The sequence below is a fragment of the Ambystoma mexicanum genome, chromosome 10 (assembly GCF_040938575.1).
Source record: "Ambystoma mexicanum isolate Mex_15411 chromosome 10, UKY_AmexF1_1, whole genome shotgun sequence".
Taxonomy (NCBI): domain Eukaryota; kingdom Metazoa; phylum Chordata; class Amphibia; order Caudata; family Ambystomatidae; genus Ambystoma; species Ambystoma mexicanum.
The window spans coordinates 178,809,919-178,831,593 of NC_090932.1; the positions used below are offsets into that span (position 1 = coordinate 178,809,919).

At 46.6% G+C, this 21,675-nt stretch overlaps 1 protein-coding gene across 1 annotated transcript in view; it reads left to right on the forward strand.

Moving 5' to 3' along the window:
* KAT6A (lysine acetyltransferase 6A) overlaps positions 1-21,675 on the forward strand; it is a 1,549,616-nt gene that overhangs the window by 1,158,894 nt on the left and 369,047 nt on the right. The window contains exon 11 of the mRNA XM_069617664.1: positions 12,797-12,958. Coding sequence (XP_069473765.1) covers positions 12,797-12,958 — 162 coding nt within the window. The remainder of the gene's footprint in view (positions 1-12,796; positions 12,959-21,675) is intronic.

Genomic DNA, 21,675 nt, shown 5'->3' on the forward strand with positions numbered 1-21,675 from the left:
CTCGAGAAATTTACAGCTGATGCTAGGTGATTGCATAACACTGCATGATCCACCAGGTAAGAGGCTGCAGAGAGGTCGAGGAGGAGTACCATAGCTGTTTTACCTTTTATCCTTCAACTCGGTGATTTGTGTTTTTATGTCGATTAACGCCGTTTCAGTCCTGTGTTGTGGTCTGAAGCCAGCTTGGTGTGCTCCTAATAGATGGTTAGCTTCCAAATAGGATTGGATTTGGATGTAGGCTACTCTGTCAATGATTTTGAGGAGAAAAGGGACTGTGGTGATGGGTCTGTAATTAGTGGAGATGGCTGGGTCTAGAGTTTGTTTCTTGAGAAGTGGAAGTACCCACGATTCTTCGAGGTTGATCGGGACAGTGCTTGATTTAAAGGTAGCATTTATGAGCTTGAAGATGAAGGGTGTTAACTCTCTAGCCTGCGTCCTTGATTATTTGTACTGGGAAACTATCGCCCTGACACAGGCCTTCAAGGAGAGTATAAACCTTTCATTTTCCAATATGGAGATATTGGTGAAGCTGAACCGAGCGTGGTGGGGTGGGGTGTGCCTCAGTGTGGCGCAAAGAGGCTTTTTTAGTGGCTATTTTAGTCTGCAGAGGAGCGATTTTATTAACTAATGCATTTTGGATGCTAGTGCACCATTGTTTATCTTTCGGGACATTGTGTGTGTGATAGGGTTTTCCATTTCACGGAGGATAGTAAAAAGCTCCTTGATGTTACAATTTGCTTTGGATATTCTTTCATTGAATTCATTGTTTTTGGTGATGATTAATTCCATTTTGTACATGTTGGCGAAGTTAGTTAGAATAGTTATATTCTCGGCTGTGGGTGAGTGCCTCCAGATGGCTTGGAGTTTCCTTTTGTTGAGTCTTAATTCTTTAAGCTGGGGTGTGAACCAAGTGTTCAGATGGGATTTTTGCTTGCTTTTGCTAAGTTTGACTGGTGCAATGGTGTCAAGGGCATTCATCATTGTATTATTGAAGGTTGCTGCTAGTATGTTCGAGTCAGTGGTGTTGGTGATAGAGGAAAGGGTAGGAAGGAGGAGTGGAATTAATTTCTCCACAGTGATGTCTTTTTTGCTTCTAGTAGGGAGCAGTGATACTATTTCAATATTTTTGTGTTTTTTGGGCTTTGTCAGTCGAGAAGTTGATTAAGTGGTGGTCAGTCCAGGGTTGCGGGGTTATTTTAGTAATAGTAATGGCACAGTTCAGATTGGCTACCCAGTCTAAGATATGCAACCCGGGAGGATAGCTCAGCTGCAAATTGTTCGCATTGGAAGCAAGGCGACATGAAGCAACACAGGTTCGATCCTCTGGTCCGCACTTGGACAGCTCTGGGTGTTTAAGCACGTTATAAATATGCAACTAAGATAAAAAACAATTACGCAACTAACACACAATTCCTGTAACAGCGCCTCGATGCCCACGGGCTGTGTGAGCGCTTTAAAAATGCAATTATAAATATGTCCTTTTATGTGCGTGGGGGCGGTGACATTTTGGGTTAGGCCATGTTCTGTTAGGATGGTGTCAATGGCATAGGCATGTTTGTCCTTAGGGTCATTGTAGCCCAGGTTGAAGTCTCCTCTAATAAAAGGAACTGAGAGGTGTCTTTAATGTTGGTGAGGAGGCTGGAGAGGTCTTCGTCAAAGGTACCAGTCTGGACCAGGGGGTCTATATACTAGAAAGATGGTTAGTGTACTGTTCTCTGAGATTGGGAGTTTGGCTGAGAGTAGCTCGCAGGGTTTGGTTTCCGAGGATGAGGTCAGCCTTAATGCAAGTTTGGTTTTGGCTATGATAGCAAGGCCTCCCCGTCTGGCATTTGGTCTATCTACTGAGTATTTGGTAGTCCTCTGGTATAGCTGGCATAAGGGCTGGTCCAGCAGCATCATACAGCAAGGATTCTGTAACCGCTAGGATGTCTAAATTATGCCTATGGAGTATGTCAGCAATTTCTATGGAGTGTGCTATGAGGGATTTGGCATTGATAATGGCTCCTGTAATAGTAGTGGTGTTATTTTGCCTTTGGCTGGTAGATTTCCGATGGGATCTTGGTTTAGGGTGGTTAGTTTTAAGTGCGTTTTTTGCACTGTTTCAGCAGGTGGTGTTGGTAGATTAATGTCTAAGGCATGTGCATTGTGCCTAAGGTGAGAGACTTGGGAGTTGAATTTAGTAGTCTTAGGTTTGTGGATTCGGGACAGTCTTGCTCAGAGCTTCACATGCAAGGTGGGCGGTATGGGAGGGGTTTGAACAAAGTGGCTACGTTGGCTAGTTAGGCCAGACCATAATACAATCAATAGGCAGTGTATACTAGCTAAACAGGCAGGTTTAAAGTCTAAAGTCAGGACAGTATATGTGCACCTAATGGGCAGCTTCAGGTTATGTCATCGGCAGTATATGCTGGCACAAAATAAGGAGGTACGGTTTGAAGTTTAAGGCAATATATGCTAGCTGCAAACGGCACGATCAATGGTAATGAGCCTAGTGAAGCAAGCGTGCCAGAGAGGTTGAAAGGAATTTACACATTTCACAATTCACAGTATAGTGCGAAGTGTTAATTGTAAATCAAGACAATAGACACAATGGCATTTTCGAGTAAGCACTGGGCACAGTTGAAGGCAGGGGCAATGGGGGCACAGTTAACTTGTTTCCCCGCCAAAAGTTATCTAGTGCAATAGGCAGCTAGAAGTTGGCGCTGCATCAGCTGGAGTGTTTGTAGTTCGGGGGCTCGGATTACTAGTATAACGTTATGAGGTATCGGGATAAATGTCAACGGCTACCTCACACTGCTTGCAGTATATGGTATCAAGTGCAGGGCTGGGCACATGTGACAGCGACCGTAGGAAGGCATCAGAGTTAGTGCGGCCGTGCACAGTTGTAATGCACAATGTTCAGCATATAGCGTGGTCCTGATTAATTGCTAAGAGCAGTTGGCCAAAAGGCAGAGTTGTAATAGGATGTGTGTGATGTCAGGTAGCTGCCGTACAAATAATGCTGGGTGGATTTAAGTGAGTAAGATCTCACTTTAGGAAGCAATATGCAGTAGAGAATGTACAAAACCTGAGGACTAGGGTAGGCCGCAAGGCGGCGTTCACCGGCGAACAACGGCTAACAAAGCCTTTTTCCTCTGCCCTTTTTCTGCCTGCCGGTGGATGTCCAGGCATAAATTCAATGGGTTGCTTAGCAACTTGGGCGAGCCTCGTTTTGGGGCCGCGTTGCGCCGGCCATTTTGGGGCCAGGCGCGGCACAGATCAGAGAGCGAACAGCTTATCTATTAAAACACACACACTGCGTCGCAAATGGGCAGCGGCGTCGGTGCTCCTGGTGCATCCAGGTATTTAAGGTAAAGCATATACATGTGATGCAACGACGATCCATGATGTGATGAGCTGCGCCTGCGTAGCCCGTCTAGATTGCAGGTGCTGGGTGAGAAGGGCTCCTGCCCTCTCGGTCGCTCGCTGGATGTGATCCTAGTGGGGCACACCATGGCTAACAAAGCCTAAAATAGCCACAAAAAAACCCTTGTTGCGCCCCACCGAGGCACACCCCTTTCCTTTTCTTATAGTTGTAGGAATTGACTATACGTACTGTGGGAATTGGGGGTGGGAGGGGTTTTAGAGTCAGGGGGCAGGAAGGTTTCTCAGTGGGTTTGTTGTTGTAAACGTCCAATGCCTAGCATGTATTATGGAACTGTTCATATAACCGCCACAGGTTGCCTGTTGAATCAGAGTATGCCAAGATGACTAGTCTGCTGTTATCACATAGTTTTTGTATACTGTTTCTTGGCTTGAAAATAATGAGCTTAAATCAAAAAAATACTTAGGCGAGTAAGATGGATCGAACAATGTAGAATGATGAAGGCCACAAGCCAAGCGAGTGCTCTAGTGGTGCTTGCATGCACCTGGGCCCGGGAAGTTCAAAAAGCAGATGCAGAGGGTCTGCAGTGTCGGCTGGTGGTGGGAGAAAGCTAAACCTCTCTGCTAGGGTCCAGACACAGAGAGGCTGGGACCGGCGTGGTGGAGCCAGGCGGCTCACCGATGAGGATGGAAGCTGCTGCACCGGGACAAGCTGCAGGAACGCCAGAGCCATTGAGGCTGCGTCTTGTGGCACCCAGAGTCCCCCTAATGTTGTTGCTTTTGAAATAATGTTTACCAACGTGGCCCTCCCGGACTGCAGGGTACAAGCAGAACCCTCTTTTGGGTTCCTGGGGTGCTCTGAAGACTGTTGGTTAGGTGGGCTGTCCTCCTGGCGGACAAAATAGCAGCGCCCACCCAACGTGGTGAAAATTGCATATGACTGGCAAGCCCCTGCTGAGACTGCAGTGGCCCGTGTTCCCTCTTCCCCAGCCAGAGCAGAGGAGGAGCCGATCGCTGGGTGTGGCGCTGTCTAAAGGCTATTAGAAATTGGGGTTCGGGTCAAGCTGGCCCTCTGGACGATCCGGGTGGCTCCCAAGCACCCCTGTCCACCGGTGGGTGGCATTGTGACGCCTTGGGCGACAGAGACCACTCGCTGGCTCTTTGAGAGATGGTAGAAGGGAGCCTCCAGCCAGGTCTTCTGCTCCCGGCTGACATCCACCGCCCCCTGCTTGGCACCCTGGGCTTTTGATTGGAACGTCTCCCTGCCTTGTTCCGGGAGGAAACACATTGAAAACCTCTTGGTCCCGGCATGGTCTTCCCCAGTAGTGCTCTGGGGTCCCAACATCTTGCAAACTGTGCGGTCATTGCTTGTTAAAGGCCCAGGTCCTATCTGGCAGCTATAACAGAACCCAAGCAGCCCTCGTCCCCGGATCTTCACTGTCTACACTACAGTGCCTGGGATCCCTCTGTGGTATCCTTTCCCCCGCTGCCTCGCTGACCCTCTGACCCAGCCTGGCACCTTTGCCCGAGTCTCCTGCTCTGTCATAGATCGATTGGAAATGCAGGGCCACTCTTGTGACTTCTCCCCCTCCTCTACTCCTGCAGGCCTGCTCATGTGTGGGGAGGGGAGAGGTGGGGTGCTGGGCGGGGGCCTCTGAATCTGCTGTTGTGCTGCAAAAGGGGTGCCATCTTCCTTCCTGAAGACAGGTGTAGTTTTGGCTGTGGGCTGGACATTTGATTTAAACTTCACTGGTGCATCTCAGTAGCTGGAGTTCTACCTTTTCTGTGATGTCCAAGTCTGGAGCGAGAGCCAATGCGGGAGACATTAAGTCTCTACTAACTACGCAGGATGGCAAGGGAAAGCAGATGCAAGCTGTTAGAGCGGAGGTCCATTCTCCTCCCCCTGCAATGGCCTCAACAGAACCCTCCTTCAGGACCTCATTGATCTTTTCTCTACCTTGCGGCAAGATGTCATGATGGAAATTAAATCCACCAAGGAAGCAGTGACAAAATCAATTGCTAAGCTGAACTTGCATCTTTCTGGACTTGATTCTCGGGTTAGGGATATGGAACCTACAGTATGTGACCAAGCCCACAACCATGCTGAGCTGGCTAATAGAGTGGTGGGAATAGAAGAACAGCTGGAGCTAATCTGGGGCAAACCAGAGGACCTAGAAATTCGATCACGCAGGAACAATATCCAGCTTCGTCACATATCTGATCAAGAGTTGGCTGATTATGTCTGTGATGTGTTCCGCACCCTATTCGACCACCCGGATAAAGCAGATGTCACGCTGGATAGAACGCACCATGTTTATTCCTCAGTCCAACAGCGTCGCAATCTGGTTCCAGACGTCCTCTTGAGGGTGTCTTACTTTCAGCAGGAGGAGGCCATCATGGCGGCGGCGGCCCAGAAAAAAGCAGGTGGAATTCTGGTGGACCAAGCTCTCATTGTTCAGGATCTTTCCCTGTGCATATTAGCCAACAGAAGGAAGCTGCAAGTGGTGTCAACGTGGTTGCAGTGACGACAAATCTGCTGTAAATGGTTTTTCCCATGCAAGTTAATGTTTGAATACCAAAATCGGCCTTATGAAATCAGCTCAGAGCAGGAGGTGTCAGACCTAATGGAAGTCCAGTCAAAGCCTCGGGAGAAGAGCAGCGGAACTGAAACTGCAGACCGCACAGGGTCTGATGTTCAGGATAGGTTCAGGAGGCCCAGGGGGAGATGCGATGTGTTAAGAAAACTATGGAGTCGGACATTGAGCCCCTCCTGCTGACCCGGACTTAAATGCCTGAGCTAGACATTAGAGCGACACCTCACTATCACTGTAATCATAAGAGCATCGGCTATCTGGGTCCGTATGAGTTGTGTTCCTAGTTAAAACATGTTACGCAGATGGTTCTTTTAATGCAGTCTGGGGGGATGGAGCAAGGGGAGTCTCAAACGGGTGCCCAAGGGGATTGGCGCCCATTTATTCCTTACTTGGGAGTTCCAAATGTATTCGTTTACTGATGAGTTTTACTTTTATTCTATGGGGAGTTATGTTTTTTTCCTTTAACCCACACAGCAGGGTACTCTTGCTTCTCTTGGGGGAAGCCTGCCATTGTCTTTCCATCAGGTGCCTTTGATGGGTTTGGTTTGCAGGGCTCACTCGAAGGAGCGCATCATGGCGACTAACGACTTATCCTGTGTGACCCTAAACGTGCAAGGGGCGAACTCTCCGCTCAACCGTAGGGGCCCTACTATATAGACTAGCTGCCCTTCATGGTATCCTGTTTTTACTCCAGGAGACCCACCTTCTACCCATAGATGACGCCTGTCTCGCCAATGAAACCTACCCCAAAGCATACTTTGCTTCTAGTGGTCTTAAAAAGCGCAGAGTCCCCATCATGGTTCGTATGGGTACACCCTTGAAGATGCTGACTGTTGAAGGACTGGGAGGGGCGATATTACTTATTACATCATTGTTGTGGGACGTAGAGTTAGATTAGCTTCCCTGTATGGTCCTAATGAAAGACAAGAGGGGTTCATGGCCTTGTTCTCAGAGGTACTGACTAATTTTGCAGAGGGGGCACTAATCATCGGAGGGGACTTTGATGGTCTAGTAGGTCCAACAATCGACAAATCATTAGCCCCCACTTCTAATGACAAAAATAACTTTTTAGCCATGAGGACTTGCTTACGAGAGCATTCACTTATAGAGGCATGGCAGTTCTGTCGCCCAAGAGAAAGGGAGTACACCTTCTACTCGGCTGTGCACAAAGAGCTCTCAAGGTTAGACAGGTTCCTCTTCTTAAACACACTTGTTCCAGCAATGATTGGTATCGACATAGACCCGAAGGCCCTCTCCGACCACGCAACACTTAAGCTCACTCTTCTCCCCAGAGCAGAACAGCCTGGAGGATCAATGACATCCTTCTGAGGAATGTGGCAGCGAAAGCTCATATAGCGGAAGTTATAGCTAATTATTTTAGAGAGAACGACCCTGGCAATCTCGATTTTAGAACAATTTGGGTTGCGGGGTAACAGTGATTCGAGGAGCCATAATTGAGCAGTCTGTGGCCTGAGTGCGGACAAAGAAACTGATCCAATCTCAGCTAGAAGACGAGGTCTGTCAAAAAGAGCAAGAGCATGCTCAAACATGCTCTCAATGGTCCCGTGATCTCCGGGTTGCAAAGCAGGCCTTGGAATCTCATCTTATGGGGAGGGCGGCTCACTCTATACTGCAAACAAAGCAACAATATTATACTAAAGGCAACAAGGCCAACAGGCTATTGGTCGCCAAATTAAAAAGGTGGCCACACGTAATTATATTGGGGCCCTGAGAGATGGGTTTGGGAGCCGGGAGGTCACTGAGTCCGGGTAATCGGGCATAATGGAGGAATTTTTCTGTTCAATGTGGGCAACACACCATGGGGATCATGCCGTTGCACGAGAGTTTAACGCTCGATCTCTATTACCCCAAATCCTATCACGGTTGCAAGACCTACTGGAAATAGAAATCACAGCCTGCGACTAAATCTCTGCCATACGAAAGAGTTACTGTTTAGGAGAGTGCCCTGAGGTTGTGAATGACCAATGTCGATTTTGTGGACAAGCAGCTGAATCGGTCAAACATTTGACCATTGAATGCCTAGAACTGAGAGTTCAGCGAAGTCTGTTCTTGGCGAAATTGGCATCCAAACATGATGATCTAGAGACATGGTGTGGAGTAATTCTCTCGGGGCAAACTTTTTGTTAACCTGTGCAGTCATAGACTACCTTGATAACATTCTAAAGATGTGAAGTGCTTTGACAAACCTGATCCTATAAGACTGGATGATGATTAATGTGAAATGTATATGTAAAATGAAGTTTGAAATAAACTAAGCAATTTGCAAAAAAAATTAAAATAAATAGAAATCACGGCACAAGAAATAACCCGGGCCCGGACGGTTTCTCCAATACATTTTATAAAGTGCTCTCAGCTGTCCTGGTCCCACAATTAACTAAGCTTTTGAATTCATTTTTAATCTCTGACAAAGCCACTGACTCCATGGCGGAATTGGTCGCCATTCTCATACTTAAGCCGATGCAAAATCCAGAGATCTGCTCCTCCGATCATCACTGTCGGCAATCTGTATAGTAAGATACTCGCTTCCCTCTTGGGTGAAGTTCTCTCGCACATAAAAGAAAGCGATCAGACAGGGTTTATCAAGATACGGGAACCTATGATGCTATCAGGAGGGACTGGACCTGATTGCCTTGGCCCCTCCAACCTCAAGTGGCCTGTGCATTGAACAGCATGTCTTGGGATTACTTCAAAATGTTATTGCCGCTTATGGCTTTGGCCCAAGGTTTTCTAAACTAGTAATTGCAAATGTTCAAGTCCTGGCCATGCGTGTCAAAGTGAATACCAAGTGGTCCCCGTTGCTTCCATTAGGCAGAGGGACTAGACAGGGCTGCCCCCTGCCACCCCTAATATTTGCGCTGGCGATGTAGCCCCTAGCTCAAAGGATTTGCCTCCATCCTGATATAGCCAGGCTAACTTGTGGCGGGTCTACTCATAAAGTGGCACTATATGCCAATTATGTCTTGTGCTACATCCAGCACCCGTTAACTTTAACTTCCTTACCGGCATTGATGGAATTACTGAGTCATTTTGCCTCGCAATCAGGGTTCACAACCATGGAAATCTGTAGGGCTCTCCATCACAGAGCCCCCAGTGGTGGTGAATTCCCTGAGGGAGTCCTTCCCCTGGGCAAACAGGGAGTTTGCATACTTGGGGGTTCACATCACAATACAGTTCCCTCTTAAAAGGCAACATTCCAAAATTGTGGAAGGAGGCCAAAAATATGCTACAGAAGTGGGACATGCAGGAGATCTCATAACTTGGGCGGGTAAACACAGTAAAGATGTCCCTCCTCACGAAACCTCTGTTTTTCAAGCCCTCACAATTTGCATCCCAGTGAGCAACCTTCTCGTTAGGCAAAAAGAGGTGGGGCAATTTGTCACCGCAAGCCCCCCCTAGGATCTCCCAAAGGCTTCTCACTCGGTCCAAGGGCATGGGCGGCTTGGGGAGGAGGGGGTAAGGGGGGGGGGGTCCCATCTATCCAGAGGTATTTCTGGGCAGCCCAGATTTCGCCGATATTGGATTGGGCTCTAGAAGGCAGGGCGCCAAAATGGAAGGAAATAGAGCACACCTGGGCACCCTGCCGATTAGCCCACCTTCCCGTCCTTCCTAAGGAAGTTAGACACCAGTGCCAAAACCCCTCATATCTACTTGCATCACATTACAACACTGGGATAAGGCTTGTGCCCAGTGAGGACCCGGTGAAGGGGGGCGTGGATGGGTGGGGATATAGCGGGGTAATCCAGATTTTCCGACAGGTTTCGATAGGAGGGCGTTCGCACAGTGGGAGTCGCAGGGCACTCCGAGACTGAGGCAGCTATATAAAGATAATGTACCGCTCACATTCACTGAATCTAAAGATTGACTCCAACTAACTGAATGTGAACAGTTTTGCTATGACCAAATTAGAGGGGCAGGAATTGGGCAAGATCTCAACCTGCTATAGTTTTAGAGCGGGCCTCTCCCGCGGGGAAAAGCTCCCACATATGGTTCTATGAAAAAGGGAGTTGAACATGGATATCATGGACAAGAGCTCAAAGTTCCCAATGTACTGCTATTAAGGAGGGTGCCCTCAAGATCTGCTTCAGATGGTGTGCATGCAATTCATTCAGAGTACTCAGACCGATGTTGGCATGGCTGTGGGTATTTGGGGGACTTAACACACATGTGGTGGCACTGCCTGGTCATGTAAACGTACTGGCAGGAGATCCGTTCAGGAATTAAAGATATTACGGGCTGTTTTCTTCCCATGTGCCCACTGCCATTGCTATTGGGAGATACTCCAGAGGATGGCACATTCCCAGCATCGGGCCCCACGGCGGAACTCATTTCTCATCTGCTGATGGCCGCATGGATAAATCGGACCTGGGCATGAAAAACTCCAGAAGGTCCATGTACCTCATACTGGTGTGTGAAGATTTGGGAGATTCTAGCTATGGAGAAAAAAACTGCACTCACTGTGGAGCGACTTCCCACATTTTCTAGGACCTGTGCCCCCTTCCTGTACTCATCCAGGACAAAGAACACATGTTCTTCCGAGCGCAACTTATGAAGAACGACTCCCTGGCCTGATCTGGAAGACATGTGATCGGCACTGGCTGATCTTGTTGCGCCCAAACCTACTGTGCGGGAACTGGGTTGACACACTGCCACTGTTTGATGACCAAGGGCTCTTCGTTTTGCTGCAAGAATATTGACCTGTTAGTGTGGTTACCTTTTTTCTTTTCTTTTTTTGTTTTTTGTTTTTCCTTTTTCTCCTTCGGTTGTATATGGGAAGGGGGGGTGAGGCGGACGTTAAAATTGAAAATGAGATTTCAATGCTATACTGACATTGCTTTATTCACGTTATGCTATGTATGGTCCATCGAGATTTCAATAAAATACATCTTTGAAAAAAGAATACGCCACAAATCTTGAAAAGGACAGTTACAAAGTCAAACAGTTTTGAATGCAAGCGTTCGTATTGGCCAAGAAAGTCACAAGGAACTGTTTGTGAAATGCCAGAGAAAAAAACGGAATATAGGGGAAGGGAGCCACCCTCTGGAGCAAGGACTTTTATCCTTTGTGTTGGAGTCATTTATTCTTTATTTATGAACACTTTTCTAAAAACCAGTCAAGGTTAAAGACATTTCATCTTCACCTTGGAATTTAGTTTGTGCGAGGGTCAGAATAGAACTTTGGAAACATGGACACGATCCAGTTTTGTTTGAACATTCTGGCAGGCACAGACAGACGCTTAGTTTTGGTTTAGGTAGGGAAATTCCTCTTAGAGCAGAGTTAGAGAGGCATTTCCCCCAACCCCTTTTATTTTCAATAAAAGTCTTTAACGCAAATCATGGCTAACTTGTGTGCGAGTTTCATTCCCGACTCCTTACACAACCTAATGATGCTTAGCAGTCTATCAGTTGTCAGTCACCCCTGCAAAACTGGGAAGTCCTCATTGAAGCCTACCATGAGAAAGAACTGAGCACTTAAATGGAAGAAGTGTGTACATAAATAACCTAATCATCATACAGTGATGCACCTGGTTCATCCTTGTTTCTCTGTTTCCATTTCCCCTGATTGACGAGAGTCACCATAGCCCTTCCCCTTGTGCAGAAATGCATATAACACAGTGCAACCCATCCAAGCACACATTTCTAGAAGCCTTCCAAGTGGAATTACACTGGCAGAATCTTGAGAGCGTATTGTGGTGCCCTCCCATGCCATGCCACACTCCTAGAACGCATTCCCAAATCCAGCTTAAAATAGATTTCCTTAGAGGCGACTTTCATTGTAGTGATTTATAAATCAGGTCAGTAAGCTCTTAGTGCCAGTGAACACATCTTTTACATTTCTCAAATAAGCCTGGTTTCTAAAATCAATTTAAACCAGACAATGCCTTTTAGTGTTTTTCCAATGCTTAAGAATAGTGATGGAAAGGAGCCCATGCGTTGTATATTTACAGGTTAAGATGCTACATTGGGCGCCTACGACCAGTTGTACATTATAGTGTGAAATTCTTGTAAAGCAAAAATGCATTTGCTTAATGATGATTCAGCGTGGGAAATATTCTGAAAGCTTTCCTGAACTGGTTCTTTGGCAAGGGCTCATTTTGCAGTGGGTTTGACACTGTACCCTTTCATGCTGTACAAGTGGTAAAAAGTTCAGTTGATGCACATGATATATCGAATCTAGTATCCAGTCAACCCAAAGTAATCTGTTCTAATTACAGCCTACACCTTAGCTTGAGAGACATGAGATTGAGAAGTGCTTTCAGCCTTCAAATTCATACTGTAAACTCAATCTGCCTTTTCATATTTTGTCACATTTTATTTTCGGTTCATGCTGTATTCCTCCTGACAGAAAGTGACATAATAGGGGCTTTTATTACATGCTGCAACAGTGCTCAATGGTATCGACCACAGAAATGACTGAATGAGTCGACTGTGCATAAATTCAAACTTGCGAAGGTCTGGCTGACCCAATGTCTGAGGCAAGCATTTATCCCATGAGCTGTCCTCCAGGACATAGAATGCTCAGATGCAACCTGATCCTAAAGTATCTGCAGAGTACTGAACCTCCTTTGAATACAATCACCTCACTACAACAAAACAGTGAAAAACAAGCCCCTTAAGCTAAAACCGCAACTTTAAAAAACTAGCTGAGCATCCAACCTTGCCTCCAAACCCTTGGCTGAACATCCAACAACTGCCTAGTACAGCCTTCCTTGCGTACAACTTTTGCTTTTCCTCCTTGGGGTTCTGTTTATTAACTTGTGGGGTTCTTGTCCTGATATTGTGGTTAGGTAATCTCTCTGATCTGCCATGTTTTCTCTCTAGGTGGATGGCAATGTCAGCACCATCTATTGCCAGAATTTGTGTCTCTTGGCAAAACTCTTCCTGGATCATAAGACACTCTACTACGATGTTGAACCATTTCTTTTCTACGTACTTACTCAAAATGATGTCAAAGGATGCCATCTTGTTGGGTATTTCTCAAAGGTAAGCATTGAGTTGAATGGTTGCAACCGCACACCTATGCTTTTGCTGCTAAGTCAATCTGGGCTTTGATATAGGATGTCTTCTTCCTCTGTGGTAATGTTGTACTGGGGCCCATCTTTCTTTTTAATCTTGTTTATGCTTTTGTGGGTGTGTCGCTGTCCTACTTTACAGACATTGTTGGACTTGATAACGATCTTTATGGATTTCCATATAGACATTGTAATCTTCTTTGCCTGTTCATATGTCGGTCCTCTTTGGCCATCAAATAGTACATTGTCATTAATGCGGGAAATGCTAGAATATCACTTCTTTTTAGTTATGAGATGGGGTGCGTCTGAGGGAATCACCCAGTGAAGGAAAGGAAATTGCAGGCGTGTGTTAGCCCGAGACATCTGCAAAGGTACGAGCTGGAAAAATGTACATAAGGTTGAGTGCGAGACAGATGACCCTACAATAACGTACAGGTCAAAAGACGGAAGGTGCATGGTACAGGGGCAGAGGAGATAGTGCTACGAGGAGGATGGGATCAAAGACACTGTGTAGGAAGTTTTTCGGAGCTCTGCTGCCTGTCTGTCCTTACTGTGAATTTGACAGTCCTGTATTCCTTCCTGACCCCAAATAGGTTCAGATCACTATTGAGACTGGGACAGTGTAAGTTATGAAGCATATGATGTGCCTCTCCAAAGTTTAATACAAGTGCATCCCAGCCCTCTACACAGTCTCGCCCACACTCCTTTCACCCTCACGGTTCACTTGCATGATCTCTTCCTCACAACCTCCAAATATCTGATATCCCTGATCCTTTCTTAATATCTCCTACCAAATGCTCCATATGTCCACCTTCCCACAACCCTGTCTTTTTTCTGATAGCCATCATCCCTTGTCGCTCATGTCTGACTGAAACATTGACCCACGGTGGTTGCAAGCACCATCACTAATATTCCTTTTAGATCAATTCAAGTACTTAAGAGTGACGTCTCGATTTCTAAACACTTGGTATCCTTCCCATTAGGGTAAAGATCTTCACATCTCACACACCTTTATAATCTTTACAAAAAACGGGACCTCTGCATACTGAACATCATTAATGCATTATAACTGGGAAGAGTTAGGGAGGGCTACAATAAATATGTTCTTGAAAAGGATGCTGATTAAAATATGTGGCCTCTGAGGTATGTCAATTGAAGTGTAGTGATCTGAAGAATGGACCATACATTTCCACTGCAGAGGAGAACACACATTGAATCATACTACTTCTAAGTAAATGGGCTAAACAGTTGTAGGTGTGTAAGATCTGTTTATTAGAGCAGTGCGTCGTATATAAACATGAACTTTTACAATGCATGATTTTGAAACAAAATGTGCAAGCGATGCAGCAAAGCTTACTGACTGGTTCACCTGGCCTAGGTTATTGAATGTTTGCACTAGTGCTAAATGTTTAGCAGATTCACTTGGCATCAGATTTTCAGTTTGTGTTATACAGAATGGTGCTAGCAGGTTGTGTCCCAATCCATATTACTTAAATATTGGTGCTATTGGAAACAATTAAGCGGTTTGGTTTTTGTTCAAATTAAATGGAGCCATGTTTATTTAGTGTTCATTCTTGCATAAACTGAAAAAAAATTGAATATTAGTTTGTGTTCTTGGTTTCCTTGCCTTGTTTTAAAATGTTTATTTAATTGGGTTTCAGTTAAATTTGGAGTAAGCCAAATTTGCCCCAATACCCAGCACGCTGGCAGAACAAATTGGCAAAATTGTTTCACTCCATTGAAAAAATCTTTATGCAATCTGTATTTGAGTTCACCTGTGTACTCCGTTTCGAAATAACTATTAAACACACAATAACTATTTAACAGACAAACGGAATTGCAGCTTAAAGTTAATGTACGGCAAATTCTGCAAGAGCAAATCTTGAAAACCTACTTCGAAAGCTATCCCTAACAAGAAGCACACCCTGTCCCTGCCAGGGGGTGCTGGCCCTAGGGTAGCAGTAATATGCTGCCTATCTAAAAAGGAAATGGAGAGTGCTATCCCCATCTCTACTAGGCAACCAATCTAACATCTCGGATAACAATAGAAACCCACATGAGTGGTCAACCATCAAGTGGACAATGCATCTTATACTGGATATTATACAATGAAAAAGGGTCGACCGGTTTCGATGACTACGGTTGTTACTGTCGCTATGCTCCAAATCCGTTTATTGTGTGTTAAAAAGAAGATGCAAAAAAGCCTTCACCTCTCATGCTTAAGTAACCATCAAAAACAGTTTGTGCGCACACACTACTTATATGAAGTTGGATTCTTTTTACACAAATGTAAATACATTTATGAAAAACATCTACGTTACTACCATTAAATACATATTCATGGGGAGAAAGAAGATGTGCTAGAAAGTGAAGTGCTGTGTCTAAACCAAACATGCACAGGCAAGAAAGACCATATCACAAACATTGAATTCTGTTAAAACAGATGAAAAACTGCAAAACATTCACTAAAACTAGCAAGCAATTATCAGAGAAGATATGGCGACATTGCATCTACATGCCTATTTAAACCCCTCTTACTATTAATAACTGAGGTGTGAGGAGCAGTGGGGGATTGCGAGGGGTGCACCCCCCTCCCCCCACTGCATTCTGTGGCAGAACATTTGAGGGAAAAAAAGCCAAATAAATGTGAGCATTTGTTTCCGAGCACTACTCATACATCCTGTCCTCCCAACTATTGTGGGATTTGTGCATCAATCAGGGAAAACCTCTACCTGTGGCATAACCAGGCCATTTCTTCGTTTGGTAGGCCAGTGGCTATCAAAATGAATGTACTCATCCGCCTATTATACTTCTTCCATTCTCTGCCAATACATGTCTCAAACTTCACTCCCAACCAATTGCAACATGCTATTGTGTTCTTTATCTGGAAAAAGTTGGTACATAGACTCTCCAACTCCACCTGACATAGATAAAAGGGCTGGGGGAAGTTTGGTTTGCTTGCATCTCTTAAAACACTATCCCTAGCTCAGCTGTATGTCTTGAACGACTAGAATGTCTCTCATGCATGCCAACATCATCTTCCTTAGGGACTTGAATATCCCTGGCAACCCAGCAACCAAAGCAATAAATAAAGATCTCCACTGCCTACTTGACACACTGAACTCACACAGCACAAGAAAGAACCAACTCACAGGAAAGGTAATATCTTCGACCTCATCATCGCCACACTGTCAACCCTTCATCACCACTCTCCTGTTCTGCTCGACTGGTCGGACCATCTGGCAGTCAACTTTGAGATTATCCACATCACACCTCTCAAGCAAAGCCATTGGAAACCAAGCAATCAAGCCTTCTGGTCCTTCAAGAACTTTCCAGTGGTGACTCTCACAGAAGACCTCACCAAACTCCACCTCACATGGGCTGATGTACCTCTGACAAACCAGGACTGCAACTTGATTCTCCGAGAAATCAACACCACAAACATCTACCGCTATGCCCCAGTGAAACGGTACACCCTCAAACCTAAACCTTCAGCACCCTGGTACACTCAAGAACTCAACCTCAACAAATGAACCATCAGAAAACAAGAAAAGAATTGGCTAAAATCCTGCAGTGCAACCAACCTTGCCCTGCTCCAGGAACTCTGTGCTACATACAGGCGACTGATCAACACTGCCAAGGCCAACTACTACCAAAACATTATAGCCAAGGCCATCAATTAAAGCAGAGAACTCTTAAAAGCCACCAAGCACTGCATCAACCCTCTCCACGATACATCTATAGCACACTCAATCGAAAATCCACTGCCATCAACTCTTTCTTCCTCAACAAGATCCACATGATCCGCCAACACATAGACGCCAACTCCACAAGGACAGCATATTACACATTCCCATCTCCCAAAACCACAATTGCCTGGACAACTTTCAAGACATTAACTATGGCAAACCGCACTGCCACCTTAGCATCCCTCAAGGTCATATCGTATGCGGATGACATCCTTCCTGCTTCCTTTCTCATTACCCTTTTGACTTCAGCACTCCTCCCTTACCTAACAATCATCTACAGCTCCTTAACTGAAGTCACCGTCCACTCAACCCTCAAGACCGGACAAATCAGCAGACTTCTTAAGAAACCAACACTGGACCCTGACTATCTCGGCAACTACAGCCCCATTACCCATCTTCCCTTTCTAGGTAAGATCCTTGCGAAAGCAGTAGCCACACAACTCATCCAACACATCGAAGCCAATAACCTGCTTCAGTCCTACCAATCTGTCTTCAGATGTAGCACAGAAATGGCTACCATCAAGTTGATTAACGATAAATCCTTGATGATGGCTACCCTTGCGTCCCAGTTCTCCTTGACCTCTCAGCAGCATTTGGAACAGTAGACCCCCAGACTCTGTCAATCTAGTTTGCTGCATCGGGATCACCAAGATCGTCCTCCTCTGGTCCAAATCCTAACTTGTGAACCTCCAACAGTTTGTACAAATTGATTCTTCCAGATCACTAACCCATCACTTGTGGAGTTCTGCAAGGATTCATCCTGTCCCCTGCAATGTTCAATCTTGACATGGAACTGCTCTGACTCCTCCTCTCGCCACACAACATCCACATTCGCCAATACGCAGATGGCACGCAGAACGACCTCAAGATATCCTCCATCGAAGACATCCTCTGACTCGAGGCCTGCATCGCATTGATCCAGTCCTGAATATCCAGTGCTTACCTGAAGCTCATCCCCTCCAAGACTGTATTCCTACTGCTGACCAACAACACTGAACACCCTGACATCCAGACCTAGCTTTCTGCTGTGAACCCAAGGGAATGATACCCCAGCTGGCCCCCTGTGCCAAGTCCCTTGGGTTCAATATAGACAGACACCTTATGTTCAAAGAGCACATAGCAAGAAAGACACAAACAGCTTGGTACCATATTTCTCTCCTGTGGAAAATAAAGCCCGTCATCCCAGAAAAACACTTCAAATCTGCTGTCCAAGCTGTGGTCCTCTTCCACCGGGATGGTGGCAATGCCCTTTTGGAAGACCTTCCGGTGACTACGGTGGCACCCCTGAAATGTGTCCTACATGCTGCAGCAAGATTCATTAAATGACTCTGCAAATTTGACCACATCACCCTGGCCCTCATTGAACTGCACTGGCTCCCACTGCAAGCCTGTATCATCTTCAAATCTTGTTGTATCGTCTACAGGTCTGTCATCCTGAAGTCCCCAAGCTACCTTACTGAGAAACTCAGCATCTCTGGCAGTCTGTGATCCACCATAAGTACAGAAATGTGCAGACTTGAATTACAACATTGCAGGAAGGAAAGAACCAGAAGACAAGCTTTCGCTGTATACGCTCCAAGACTCTGGAACCTCCTCCCTGTCAACATGAGGCTTGGCCGATCACTTCTACAGCTCCACATACTCTGCACTGCCCACCCACTGTGGTCTGCTCCCCACTGTCTTCCACCAGGCTGCCAATTGCCCACCCTCCCCTGTTAGCTCCCTGCTCCTTTTTTCTCTGCTTTCCTCACTGTGTTGTTCCCCCTATGATTGTTGCTTACCGAAGCCAGGTCTGTTTTGCACACAAGCAGTTGTAATAATAGTAGCTCAATCCCCCACTCCGAAAACATATCTTAGATGATAGCATGGCCTGCCCTGATTCGACTGTACATGATTTGTTATCTGCAAAAAGGCAGAACTCTAGCAGTGTTCTAACTACCCTCATTGAGGGCAATAACGCCTATCTGGGATGGCATCCCAGGGAAAATGGGTTCACTGCATTTCCAAGACCATTGACCTCTTCATCACAATCCGGATTTTTCTCCAGCACCAAACATGTTTTAAAGACTAGAATGATTTATGCTGGCACGAGCCTGACCGAACTCATACCTAAACTCCATATTTTGCGGCCATACCCAAATCAATCAATATTGGGATGAGATGCTCTCAGGGATCCATGCCATCTGAACAGCTTACCCCTTCCCCCAGTGGTTTGTCTTCTGGGAGACCACGCTGGAGTGGGTTATTCATTGAGATCCCAGAATAATGAACTAACAGCTAAAGATTTGCTGGCAGTGAGGACCCTGATACCCACTCATAGGGTGTACCAATATGTTCTGCCACAGATGGTCTCAATAATACACCAACTCTCAAAGCTGCTTCATGGTGTTTTATGGTAATTTTTTTTAATCTTCTCTCTCTCGCATAATATTTCTGAAACTTGTGCATCTGCTTACAATCGCATCCTTTGCATAGGCCGAAATGGAGTGGTAGTTCCAGAATATTTCACCGGTTTTCGAAATTCGAAAAGGTACGTCGAATGGGTGTGTTTGTAATCTCATCCCTATTGTGACGGCTACTGTACCCATGATCCCTCACGTGTCGAAGTCCGTCAGATTGTTTTTTTCCGCCGTTGTGGTCGCCATTTATATGCAGAGCCCCTAGCGCTGCTGCTTTTATAATTATTTATAACATTATCTATTCCACGGTCGCCGTTCGACGCACGATTTGACAAGCATCTTTGAAGACCTTTCGACTGCTTGTTTTTCGACGAATCCTTCAATTCGACAGCCTTTGGCCTACACCAGGCTTTGTCCTTGCAGTAGGGAAAAGTGGGGGGATCGATTATCCATTATAGCATGCATCCTTTCACTTCCTTTATACAATGCTTTTGTCTAGCTGCCTTTTTATTTACATTTAACAATGGAGAGAACTCCCTTTTAAATTATATCTGTCTTCCAACAGAAAGGACCTGTGGAAAGGCACTCATCAAGTATGCAACCGCTGCCTTCCCCAAGACCATCCAGAGGGGCATTGTGCACATTGTTTAAGCCCAAAACACTTAAAATGGTGGGCAGCCCATGCTATGATGGCCGAGTTAAATGCCTTACGTGCGTCAGTCCCCAGTCCCGAAAGGCAGACCAAGCATACTGCTGTGGGGAATCCTCCTCGTGACAAAGGCACACATGTGCACTGACCTCATAAACACCAACCCCAAGTCATTCTTAGGCGGATGCGTAAAAGGAAGGCCGCAAACCGGCTGAAAGCAGCTTGCGGTCTACAGACCACACTGGCTACAAGCCTGCTGTGCTTCTGCACCTGCGTCTAACACAAGGCAAAAAAACTAAACCGGTGCCGGTTGATGTGCAATCAAGTTTTTCGACTGGCGTTTTGCGACCATTGAAACAAACGTCAAAATCTCACAAAACACTTTCTTGTAAGGGGAAACGCACAGAGATGTTTCAGGGAAACGTCAAAGACACACCATCCGTCCCACAAAAGTACCAGAATATTCACCGCATTGTCTCAATCGCTTCTCAAAAAGTGACAAAGGGAAGTCCCAGAAGCAATTATGTTCTCCAGCATGGGGTCTGGCATGGATTCACATGCTCATGAATATTCCCCGTCTTCAGGCTGGGAATCCTCGGTAAAGAAAAATCAGTATCAGTTTTGTTTCTGATCTGTCTTTCGTAGTAGTAACCAATCACTGATCTCTGCCTCATACTGACCACAGCCAATGACTGCCCTCTACCTAAGCCCCGCCTCTGTCAGCCATCTTCAGATTTTTACTGCACGTTCAAGTGTTGGGAGTCCTCGTGCTTAGCTCTCGAGCTTTTACTGCGTGTTTCGCGTTTTTTCAGGTGAATTTTCACTTTTTTTCGGTTAATCGAGCCTCAAGCTCCACCGTTTCTACTCCCGTTAACGGCTACCCGTTGCGGGATTTTCCTACGCCCCTCGAGGGTGAAGATTTCGTCGAATCAACTTCTTGGAGGATTCCAGAAGATTTGCGGCCTACCTCAAGATGGCCCAGGATGCTAGTTCGTCGCCCGGACCCAAGCTGTTTCACAGCTGCCCTGGATGCGGGCTGCAGAATGTGTTTAAGGAAGACGAACATTCGCGATGCCTCTGTCTTCATGGGGACAAGACTCATGTAGAGAAGGACTGCCAGTTCTGCAAGAACTTGTCGGAGCGGACCATGAGGGACCGTCGATCCCGTCTCGCGAGCTGGTTGTAGAAGGGCTCGACGGGTGAGAAGAAGAAGAAGAAAGGGTCCGAGCGGGCTTCTAAGTCCTGTGCGGGCACCCCGGCGACGGGGGCCCAACACATGGCCAATTGCTGCGAGTCCGCTGGCTCCGGGAGCGCCGAAAGGTCGGGCTATTCGGTCGCCAGGCAGGGCGCACCTTCCCCGGCACCGTCAACCACGAGCCAACGCTCCGGTTCGGGGAAGAGAAAGTCCGAGACCCTGGGTGAGCTTCGGGAGAAGCCCCGTCCAATCTCGGAAGAGGGGGAGCGAGGCGTCGCCCCTCCCCCAAAGGAGAAGGCCAGGGACGCACCTAAGGTGGTGAAGGCCCCTACCCAGCAGGCTAAGGCCTCTATCGAGGCTATCGCGGCGACTCTGGCCAAGCCGTCAGAGACACCGCCAGCGGAGACTCCCTCTGGGACTAGAGTTTCCCTGCCGCCAAGGAGGGAATCCTCTTTTCAGCCCATCATTGTGACCGCCATGATGGAAGAAGCGAGGGGGGGCACAGTGCCCTCCTCGAGCTGGGAGTCGGCCTCGGAGGAGGAACTGACCGAGGCCGTGAGGAACCTCGAAGTCCAATTCGAGAAGGTTTGATCCCGTCAGGAAGATCCTCGGGAGATAACCGAGGAAGACGACTAGGGTGAGGAAGAGCGGCCTTCCCTTCCGGCGCAGCTGGTTCCTAGGCCTCAGGATGGCTCG